General features: G+C 40.1%; 1 protein-coding gene across 1 annotated transcript in view; it reads left to right on the forward strand.

Annotated features, from left to right (window-relative positions):
• The window catches only part of rtbdn (retbindin), a 12,480-nt gene extending 10,409 nt beyond the window's left edge, over nucleotides 1-2,071 (forward strand). The window contains exon 6 of the mRNA XM_005738036.2: nucleotides 673-2,071. Within this exon, the coding sequence (XP_005738093.1) occupies nucleotides 673-1,020 (348 nt within the window). The 3' untranslated portion in view covers nucleotides 1,021-2,071. The remainder of the gene's footprint in view (nucleotides 1-672) is intronic.
• The last annotated feature ends 9,631 nt before the right edge of the window (nucleotides 2,072-11,702 follow it).

The following is an 11,702-nucleotide window of genomic DNA, read 5'->3' on the forward strand; positions in this document are numbered from 1 at the left end:
CAGCAAAATGAAGAACCGCTAACTCTGAAGCCAGCTCTACCCAGTGTTCAGATTTCTGTTATGGAAATTTATGCAAATCTGGGCATTAGTGGATTGTGCTGAATCTGAATATTTAAACATTACAGAAAACTGTGAATAGAAAAAAATAATCGCCTTATGCTTTGCGGTGGTATCTAGTTAACATTTTCCCCTTTTCATTATTTTATTTTATTTTTTTAATTAAAAGGTCTGCACGTCCACATGGGTGTTTTCAGTCTTGTAACTGTAAGGTACCGACTTTTTGTGCCTACCATTTATGTAGTGCTAAATCACAGCAGTTGCCTCAAGGAGCTTTCTATTGTAAGGTAAAGAACCTACAGATGTAAAGGGAAAAACCCCAACAATCAAATGAGCAAACAATTAGCAAAAGTGGGAAGTAAAAACTCCCTTTTAACAGGATGAAACCTCCGTTCTGTTGGAGGTGAGTGCAGAGAGGCAGTATAAAGCTTCTCTGTGGTTTGTGTGAGGGTACCAGCAGAAATGATAAAGATGTAATAAAACACTTGCTTTTTATTTTCTAATATTTGGTATTAAAGCTGAATTCTGAATGCTGGCACTAAAAGTCAAGGTTGTATCTCTGTGGATGGCAGAGAAAAATAATCTGTATAAATTTTGTGTTCTGCACACCTACAGATGTACCAGCACGGCAGAGATCTCTGCGAAAGCCTGTGGGGTGATGCCTTCATGACGGTCGAGGATGAGCCGGAGGAGGTTGGAGAGGCCGGAGAAATCGGAGTGGATGTCGAAGGCGTTCGTCCCTGCGGCTGCCTGACTCTCAGCCCCTCGGACAAGGACGTGATCGCCGCTCTCAGAGCCCAGCAAGACGACCCGGAGGAGCTGGATACCACCAAGACCGGCTTGCCTCAGTACCGGGCCCCTTGCCAGGCCAAGCTGCCCGTGCAGCCCAGAATGGGAAACTCCGTGCTGCGTAAGCGCTCGGTGGAAGTGGAAGACGTGGAGGGGAGTGGCAGCGGTTTGTAGATGGTGATACATGTATTCTTAGTGATAATCCTCTAGATCGTCATATACAAAAATCAATCCCTTGAAAGGGAGTTATATCCTTTCTCCTCTAACTAAACTAAACCATACAAATTTAAGCTCTCATTACTATCTTCAAATCGCAGGCATAACTTCTTTGATTTACAAAAATGATCTGATAATCTGATTTAAGTGACAAGCTTATGAACACCCGATCGATTCTTTGAACAGCCAGGATTAAACGAAACACCAAGAAAAAATTTTCAAATGAATTTAAGAAGACTACTCAAAGCTGAGTAGTCTCAATATTTTGAAAGGGCTCAATAACAAATACACTTAAGACATCCCATGATGGCTGCAAAATGTTTTTATTGCCAGCTATCAAGAGCATCTTTAGTGGGAATTTGCTTTTATGGCTCAGTGTAACACGTGGTCACATGGTAAAAGTCCTGCAGTATTAGCACTTCTGCATGAGTCAAACATGTCAAACCCAAAGTACTACATTTCATGACAATGTTGAAAACAATATATCACCATCCCGCTACTTATCTCAACTGTCTACTAGCTGGCTTTGATTTGTGCTTTAGTCACTTGTTAAATGCATTAATTAGTCCTGTGATTCCATAATGTGCAGTCTGCTTGTCATGGAGTTTATGATAGTGGAGAACGTCAAAAGTTTTAATCATAATTTTGAATGTATCTGAGATTTTTCCAACACAGTTAACTGACCTGAAAGCAAGTGTTCTGGTATGAGAACAACAGCGCCTAATACCTGAGGGGAAGGTTTAGTATTCAGAAACAACATCGGAGTAAATCAGCAGGGGCTGCATCCGTGCCAGATAAGGTTGCTCCGGTAGTTCGGTCATGTATCACTGATGTACTGTGGGTGTTTTATAAGTAGGCCATGTGTTTCTACAGTTGGGAACTGTTAGATGTAAATGTTTTATAAGAAAACAAAAAGGGAGAACTAATTTGTTTGATTTACCATAAGCTTGCTGAAATGAGTGTTTCTGTGCTTTTCTTTTCATTCTCAATAAAAACATTTCTAAACATTCCCGATGTTTCACGTGCCTTTTTTGTGGTTTCTCTCCCTTTTTTCTTTTAGTTTACTTTATATAGTAGGTGAGATTTCATACATGCTTTCTGGTAACAGCAGGTACAGTGGGCCAAAAAAGTATTTAGTCAGCCACTGATTGTGCAAGTTCCCCCACTTAAAATGATGACAGAGGTCAGTAATTTGCACCAGAGGTACACTTCAACTGTGGGAGACAGAATGTGGAAAAAAAATCCATGAATCCACATGGTAGGATTTGTAAAGAATTTATTCGTAAATTAGGGTGGAAAATAAGTATTTGGTCACCTCAAACAAGGAAAATCTCTGGCTCTCACAGACCTGTAACGTCTTCTGTAAGAAGCTTTTCTGTCCCCCACTCGTTACCTGTATGAATGGCACCTGTTTGAACTCATCTGTATAAAAGACACCTGTCCACAGCCTCAAACAGTCAGACTCCAAACTCCACCATGGCCAAGACCAAAGAGCCTTCGAAGGACACCAGGAAAAGTATTGTAGACCTGCACCAGACTGGGAAGAGTGAATCTACAATAGGCAAGCAGCTTGGTGTGAAAAAATCAACTGTGGGAGCAATCATCAGAAAATGGAAGACATACAAGACCACTGATAATCTCCCTCGATCTGGGGCTCCACGCAAGATCTCATCCCGTGGGGTCAAAATGATCATGAGAACGGTGAGCAAAGATCCCAGAACCACACGGGGGGACCTGGTGAATTCTCTCCTTGCACCACATTCACTTTCTGCTCGACCATATACCATTTCCCATTTTATGGTACTTGATGTATCAAATACTTTTCAAGATATTGTTTTTTTGTTTTGTTTTTTACAAAGTTCCAACCAGCTGTTTTCAGCCACCCCTTTTTCCTGCTCATTAAAATCTGATGTAATGTTTGAACATAAATATCTTAAAAGCTATTAAAGATTTTTTTTTTTTATTATTTTTTAATGACATTTCAACTGGTTTCTTCTACAACGCAAAAATTAAACTAAAGTATTGGCTAGTTAAGTTATGAAAACCATATTTTAGCTGTTCTATAAAGTCCCATCTTTGATCACGCACTACTAAATAAACTTCACATTGCAAAAGACAGCTAGAGACAGGGTTCGAATGGCACAGAGCCCTGCAGAAGTCTGTGCAGCCCTACATCGATATGCTTTCCCAGACCATCACTGATCCACCACAAAATTGTTCATGCTGAATGGTGTTACAGGCAGCATGACGTTCTCCACGCCTTCTCCAGACCCTTTCATGTCTATCACATGAGCTCAGGGTTAACCTGCTCTCATCGTTGAAAAGCAGGCCATACTCTAGAACTCCGCAAACACGCCCACTGAGGGTACAACCCTAATCCTAACACTAAACCTAGGCAATCGGGGTAATAAGAAAGTCAGTTAGTAAATGTTATTTCTTTAGCACATTTAAAATCAAACTGCTTTACACTAAAATAAAACATAATAAATAGATTCCTAGCAGCTGAGATAGACTCTTTCCAAAAGTTAGTCAGAAATAGTTTGTCTTCAGTTTTTATTTAAAAGCAGTCATAGCTGATGTCTGAGGTCACTCAGAGGTCATTCCAGAGTTTTGGTGCAACAACAGCAAAAGCATGAGCCCCTTTTAAACTAAGCTTCAGCCACGACATGATCAGGAGTGATGAAGAAGATACCCTTGATCATCTGGATGGAGCGTATGGGCACAGCCTGTGTACCACATACACAGGTACAAGACCATTAAAAGCTTTAAACACAAGCAATGCCACTTTATACAATTGTGTAATGAGCTGGTGCGAGGCTGCTAACACTGAAGTAACACGATCGCTCTTTTTATGTCCCAATCAGCAATCTCGCTGCACCGTTTTGGACTAATAATAAACAGACAAGAGATGATTGACTGACTCTGGTGAACAGCGTGTTACAGCGGTCCATTTTAAAGGCATGCATATCCCTTTATGTCATTATTAGATGATGTCTTTTTTGTTTTTGATTAAATTGTTCTTCTGAGTCATGGCAATCAGGGAACACACTTCAAAAACTTTTTTTTCCCCACAAAAGTCTTGCACACTTTTCTCCAATATAGAGATTTAGGGTAGGGTAGGGTGTGATGACTTAGCCCACAGAGGATTACTGGGCAGGGAAGGCTGAAGCTGAAAAGCAGGCGTCACTTGCTGGTAGCTTTACTCCCGTTCCTCCAGTCTTACTTCTTTCCTTAGTGGCTGTATATGCAATACTCTCTTCCACCTGACAGACTCACATCTCCCATCACCACACACATTAACGATGGTGTCACATGTGTGAAAACAATACAAAAAATGATAGAGAAATCACAGTTACTGAATTAGTTCAACTTGATCATAAATAAGCCCTTAAATTAACTCAAAAACAAAGAAATCATCAGAGAAATGAAAAAAAAAAGTTTTTAGTTTCAGGCATTTTAATGCTTTTTAATTACTTTGTGCTTAAGGGTTTGTGGTGTTATGCATTTTTACTATATTAAGTTTTGCATGCATATCAACACCATTGTCCTGGAGCCCTTTTCTAGATTATGCCCACTCCCTGGGTTTCTGATTAAAGGGTTAAAGGACTAAAATAACACAAAGATTTCTGGGGAAGTAGATTTTCCACAAGCTTTCAAAAAATATCAATAGCTCAACATCAGTCTATGAAGGGAAAGTAAAGCTTTATTTACTTTAATTACAGCTTATTAACATTTTATAAAGGATGACTTGTGATAAAGTGATTGTGGTTTGATGGAGGAAAGTTTAAAAATGTGTCACAGAACATTTCTTGCCTTTATCAGAGGAGGTTAAATTTGCATCTAGTATCCCTGTGAATAAATACTGCAGTGCAATCCTTCCTTCAAATACCAGGACCCCCACTGAGCAGAGCTACGCACAGATCTCTGCGTCGTGTATCGGAAACCTCAAAGCTCTGGAAACAGACAGCCTGCGGCAGCTGACTTCCTCCTTCTGTGTTCTTGCTGCTCGCTGATGTTTGAGCTGAAGCGTTACCTTCTCGCGCATCACCAATTATATTCCCATGTGTTAATTTTTCATGAGTAAGGAAAAGTTGTTTTGGCTAAATAAAGATTCATTTTCACATCATTCTGTCCCTGAACTCATTAAGTCAACCCAGGAGAAGCATTCATCACCGCAGGCCTGGAGCATCAGCATCTCAAAGCGTGGCCTCCACCTCTTCCTCCACCGCTCTGTCTGTGAGATGTCTTCTCACCACTGTGAGCCCCTAATTGGCTGATGCTTCGTGTCAAGTGTGGTTACCCTCCCACCCAGACAGCTGTCACTCTCTCACCCGTCTCCAGCCCATCACTTTGAGGGAATCCAAATGTTCTTATAATGAATACATGTAGCAGAGTGCTTCTCAACAAACAAGTGGTATAATTATTTACTTAGTAAACAATTTTTAGTCATGTGCTTGATGTCAGTGTCCTTTATGTCCTTATTTCATGTGCAATTGTACTATCGTGTTTTAGAAGTGCGAGGACATCTTAACACTTGCCAGAGAGACAAGATATCTGGGGTTGCTGAAACTTAAGGGATAAACATCTAACGCATCTAAACGATATTCTCACCAGTGCTGATTCCAGGACATTTCCAAGAGTATCAGTATAACGAGATCTTGTTTCTTGGAGCAAGCTGTCCTGATCCTGCAGATCAGACAGTTTCTTTGAAGAAATATGAGCAGTCCATATACTGAAAACTTCTTTTCTACATTTTGCATCAATGTTTCTAGCACTAGAAACATTTAAACAGAAAACATTCAGGCCTGAACTGGTCATGGTCAAGGTACAGTCTGTCGATTCTAAGGTTTTACACATTAGGACAAAATAAAAACTGTGCAGTTCTTGACAGGTTTTAATATGACTAATTATACCATAGAATTATTTAATCAAAACTAAGCTAAAACCTATGAAAACCTAAGTACATAATTATTTGGACTGAACATGGACTGAACCACCACTCACAACCACTAGCACTTTATATAGCCTCTGTAGGAATTATATCTCACTTATCTTAACTGCACTACTGTATAGCTCTGTGTAAATAATCATTCTGTACATTCGATAATTTTTAATCCTACAGCTGTTTACAACTTGCATAGTTCCCATTTCTATATAGCTGTATATCTCAGATTTCTGTAAAGTTATTTATTTCATATTCTGTATAGTTTTTCATATTTATATCCTGTTCATATCCTGTACATAGCTTGTACTCACTACAGCCTGTACATACTTATAGTTATAGAATATTCACAACATACTTCATACCGTGTACATTATAACCCCAATTCTGTAATATACTCACATATCTATATTATTGCTAATATATATTGTAATATATCTATATCACTAAAGCACTTCTGGATGGATGCAAACTGCATTTCGTTGCCCTGTACCTATGCATGTGCAATGACAATAAAGTTGAATTCTATTCTATTCTTTTCTCTAGGAATTAGTGCAACAAATGAAATGCACTTGATTAACTGATGATCAGCATGTGTGAGCACCCATTTAAGGCAGGAGTTCTGTCACTTTGCTGGTTTGCAGCCACAATTTTTACAGGAGTGGAGCAAATTCAGCCCAAGGTCACACCACGACAACGCAATCCTCAGAGACACTGAAAAGAAACAAAAACATAGCCACATCTCAGACTCTTTTAAGGTTCATAACAGTCCAATTAGAAAAAGGCTGCATCAATACAGCATCTTTGTGTCTAGAAGGTACATGGCAGCACAGACTGGGTTTACAAAGTTGCATCTGAACAAATTAGACCAAAACAGATCAGACCAAATGAAAAGCACCACATTTGGCAAAAACCAAACCGCCTATCAGCACAAACACCTCCTACCAACCGTCAAACACAAAGGTGATGAGGGCTTGTTTTGTTGCTACAGAGCCCGGGCACATTGAGACAACCGTGGGGCGATTTGTCCAGCAGATAAAGTTTAGCTTAAACTGGATCGTGCACCAAAACGATGATCCCCAGCACAGCAGCACACTCACAACAGGACAACTGACAAGGGACAAAACCAAGGTGCTGCACTGGTCGAGTCAACGTGCACGCCTCAATCTGGCTGAAACTCACTGCTGTAGTGGGACCTTAACAGAGCTATGCATGAATGAACCTGAAAAACTCTGAACTGAATGTTGTAAAGAAGACTGAGCCAAAGTTGCTCCACTGCAAAGTAAGAAACTAAAAAAGTCCAGCAGAAAACAAGAACTCCACATTGTTGCTACTAAAGGTGGTTCTAAAAGTTTTTGACACACTGTTTCTCCAGTTTGGCTTTTTTCTAATGCATAAATAATGACACGGTGTAATATGTCATATTTTTTAGTTCATCTGAGCTTCTATTTACCTTATTTTGAGACCTGCTAAAGACAAAATCCTGATGTGTAAAACCTCACAACTGGAAGATGTTATACTTTCTTTTTTACCATGACTATGCACATAAATCAGAACCAGGTGATTATGGTGACACTGTGGCGTATCTCTCTATAACACTGTCTAATTTAAAATGACTAATTTGTGGATTTCACACATAAATCATCTTTTGTCAAACAGTGGGTTCCCTCTGCAGGGGGAAAATGGAGAGAACACAATCTGTGCGTCATGTCGATAATGCCACACAGCACTTGACATTTGTCTGTTGAAACTCCAGACAACGAGGCACAATGTGAGCGACTGTGTGTGTGTGTGGCTGTTCACTTCTTCACTGCAGCTATTTCTGCGGTGAACTGGTGCCTCTTGATGATGTTAGCTAATAACATGTCCTCTGTGAAAGTCATCATCATCACAGTAAATGACAGAGCAGAACAGAGAGGCTCACAAATGACTCCGCGTGGAATTGAGCTGATGACTGCAAGTGTGCCAGCACTTCAGCGATAAGATAAACTTTGACATAATTGCGGCGGCGTTTATCTTTTCAGCTCAGGTCATTACTGACTATTGACAAGGCTCGTGTCTGAAACAAACTTTAACATAAATGAGATTATCTTTTTTGTTTTGTTTCGCAAAATCAAAATCTGACCTTCAAAGGCCAGAACACGAGTTATCTGTTCCTCTGCCTATCACTTAAGTTCATCTTCTCTCAGAAATACATGCACGGTGCAGCTGAATGGCAGTTCTGTGCATCCCTGTTCCATTCACACCCTCTATCAGTGGATTACCTTGACATCAAAGGGAAACTTTCTGTGGTGAGCTGCGTTTGATATAACGCTGCATACAATACAAAATGGAAAACATGCTGAACAGTAAAAGCAAAGACTTTTCTTATTCGTGATTGTGAACAGTTTTTACATTGTTACATTGTTTCTGACTGAAAATAAATAGCTGCTGTAATCCTGACACTTTGCACACAGGCGGGTTTGCTGGTGTTATATTACAAGCAAGTGTCCCAGGTCTGGGAGGGTCAGTGAATAACTCTGTAATCAGAACTTAAAAGTTGCATGATGTCTACATTATAAATTGATATTCTGTATAAATATATATTTAATAGAAGAAGAGGCATTTTCAAATATATCATCTTTATAGGAAATAACACCATTTTGGACACATTAAGCAAAATGTGCTCATTCAAAAACCTGATTAGAATAAAATCAGGTGCTTAATAAATATCCTGACAGACCGGTGTTCAGACCTGAGATGGTAATGAACAGACATCCTTCTACAGAACCCAGTGGGTTGACCATATGAGCAAAAACACCTTCTGCAGCAGTCCATGAATTGGGTGGGACCTTTACTGCACATCCAGGGGTGTGTCAAGAAAGAACGCATAGAGCACCAAAATATCTATTTAAATTTGTAATTATAGTAATCTACAGCTGCTTTGTGACTGCACCACCTGGTGGTGCAATGATTAGCGCTGTCGCCTCACAGCAAAATGCTCCTGGGTTCAAATTCCCCAACTGTGTGTGGAGTTTGCACGCTCTCTCCGTGCCTGTGTGGGTTCTCTCTGTGAACTCTTCAGCTATACTGGCAATACTAAATTGGCTGTAGCTGTGATTGTCTGTTTTTCTGCGGTAGCCCTCTTGCACACAATCAATTTTCACACTATTTGTGTAAGAGCACTGGCATGCACAAAGCTGTTTTATACACCAGTTTTCTAAACTGCATTCGTTCCTGATCAAACAGTCCGGCACCAGGTACAAACGTGTGTTATTTGTAAAACATTCCACTTTGATTTCTGCAAAATGCACATACAAAACATTTTTTTCTATTTAGGAAATTTTCTTTGGCTAGCATAAATGAGAAGATGCTGAATTCTATACAGGGATGTTTTTTATTTGATAATCGAAATAAGGACGTGTTAGTGACAAAATACACATATATAGTCACAGACAAAACAACAACAACAACAACAAAAAAACTGCAGGCCTCACTTTCCTCAGTTAAGGTCAAAGTTCATGATTCAACAATAAGAAAGAGACTGGCATCCATGTGAGAGCTCAAGCAGAAAACCAATGGAGACCCAAAACAACACAAAGCCTCATCTCACAGTTGCTGGAAAACATCCTGAAGATCTCCATGACTTTTGGGAGAAAATATTCCGTGGACTGACGAGACAAAAGCAAAACATTTAAACATCATTTAAAAACAGCAATTTGCATTTACTCAGATTGTATTTGTAATATTAAAATTACTTTGATGATCTGACGTATGTAAATGTGACAAAAGTCAATTTTTTTTTTAAAAAAGCTCGAGAACTCATTAACAAATGAGATGGATAATATTCTTTGCATTGATATAAAATGTGTAGATTACTGCATTGTGCACCTCAGATTGTGTGTTTTTCTTTTTGCTACATTGTGGGCACCTTGCTCTTTACACAGTTACATTTTAGGGAACCAGTATCATTTTTAATACAATAAACCTCTTTTCATTTGATTCTGAAACCATGCTATATGCTTTATAAAGGTTTAAGGTAAGGGTAAAATAATGGCCACACCTCTGTTAAGTAAGAATTTCATTGGCCAGGGAAAGACACGAAGGACGGTGTTGCTTTCAAATGCTCTTCCGTTGTAATTCCAGTAGATGGAGATGTGCGTCTACAAACCCCTCAGAAGCGTCACGACAGTGACTCAGTGCATGTGTGAATCTCGAGCTGCTTTCCAGGCCACCTTTCTGCTGTAGCGTTAACGCGCCATCATACAGTATATCAGAACGTGAGCACAATCCAGCCAAAGCTGTTTAAACGTTCCCCGTATATGTGTGCTACAACCTTCACAGCTCTGTCTTATGTAACACAGAGGGCCTCCTCTGTGAGGCCCTGATACCGTCCTGTTAATGGCAGCACACATGACACAGATAATTAATTAATCACGGTTTTTCTTGTTGTTGTTATTTTAAGAGATGAATGTATAGACTATATCATAGACTATGCCAGTTCTGTGTCATTTCCAGGTGTACGCACACACGTTACAAAGCTAAAATAAACAAAAAAATAAACGCTATGTGGACAATCCGAGTGCTTTTTTATGACAGCCACAAACTTTTCCTAATTCTCATTACCCATCCAAAACAAGCCACGCAACTTCTGAGGGATCCTCAGATGGCCACCGAAAGGTGGGAGGAATATTCATGGTTCTCGAGAAGATAACAGAAGATCGGAGAGAGGGAGAGAATGAGTGAGAGCGAGAGAGAGAAAGCCAGGCCTGCGAGTGTCTGTGGGAGGGGAAGGGGGCTCGTGGAGAGGAAAATCAAACCCACCCAGGGCTCTTCATACGTCACCGTTCACATCACAGATGTTCCCACAGACACTCAGTGTGGGTTGTGGGCCGAGGCGTGTGGAGAGCCAGTATGGCTTGAAATTGGATTTTTTTTTTTTTTGTCTTTCTTCTTTTTTTGGACTGTGTGTGCCCGCATTGTAATATGTAGGCCTGCCTACTGCGTAAATGCAGACTTAAGCGCTGGAGTGATATTTAAAAGTACTCATTCTGAGAGTTGGAGCTGTATAGAAGTCATGAAAATAGCGGTGTGATGTTACATGGTCTGTTTCACTGCTCACACTTTATATATAACTGTACATATGTAACTGTACACAAAACTGCTGATATATAGGAAAAATGTACTGATCTCAGTGTACATCCCCTTGAATATAGGTTTCTTGATAATAATAATTACAACAACAAAAAGTCACAGAAAAAGGAGAACTTGTGTGGGCGAGCCCGGTTCTGTTTCCACGTCCAAACGGCAAAAAACAAGTGGAGTTGTTATTGATGGAAATTAAGTATTCAAATACGTGTCAAGTTAAAAGAGAATACGGGCTACCTCTCCAAAACAGCTTGAGGTGAGAGTGCGCGCACAAAACCGCAACCTTACCTCCTAGACTCTTTTGAAGTGGCTTTCGTGAGTACTGAGAGAGAGAAATCGTGTATTTACGCCCAACTGTCTTGATTATTTGTACGTCACCGAGTGTGTTCACAGGACAGAAATCCCCCTTCGGTTTTCCTGAGACCACGTCGTACACAGCTGCTCTCTCGGCCAGTAGTCTCATGGTCAGGAAAGTTTTTCAAGACCTGGTTTCCGTGGAAGCTGAAGATAGTTCGCTACGCACCATTCAACCCACCACCTTATAGCACACACACACACACACACACACACA

The sequence above is a fragment of the Pundamilia nyererei genome, unplaced genomic scaffold, assembly GCF_000239375.1.
Source record: "Pundamilia nyererei isolate P.nyererei 1_Seehausen unplaced genomic scaffold, PunNye1.0 scaffold00081, whole genome shotgun sequence".
Classification (NCBI taxonomy): Eukaryota; Metazoa; Chordata; class Actinopteri; order Cichliformes; family Cichlidae; genus Pundamilia; species Pundamilia nyererei.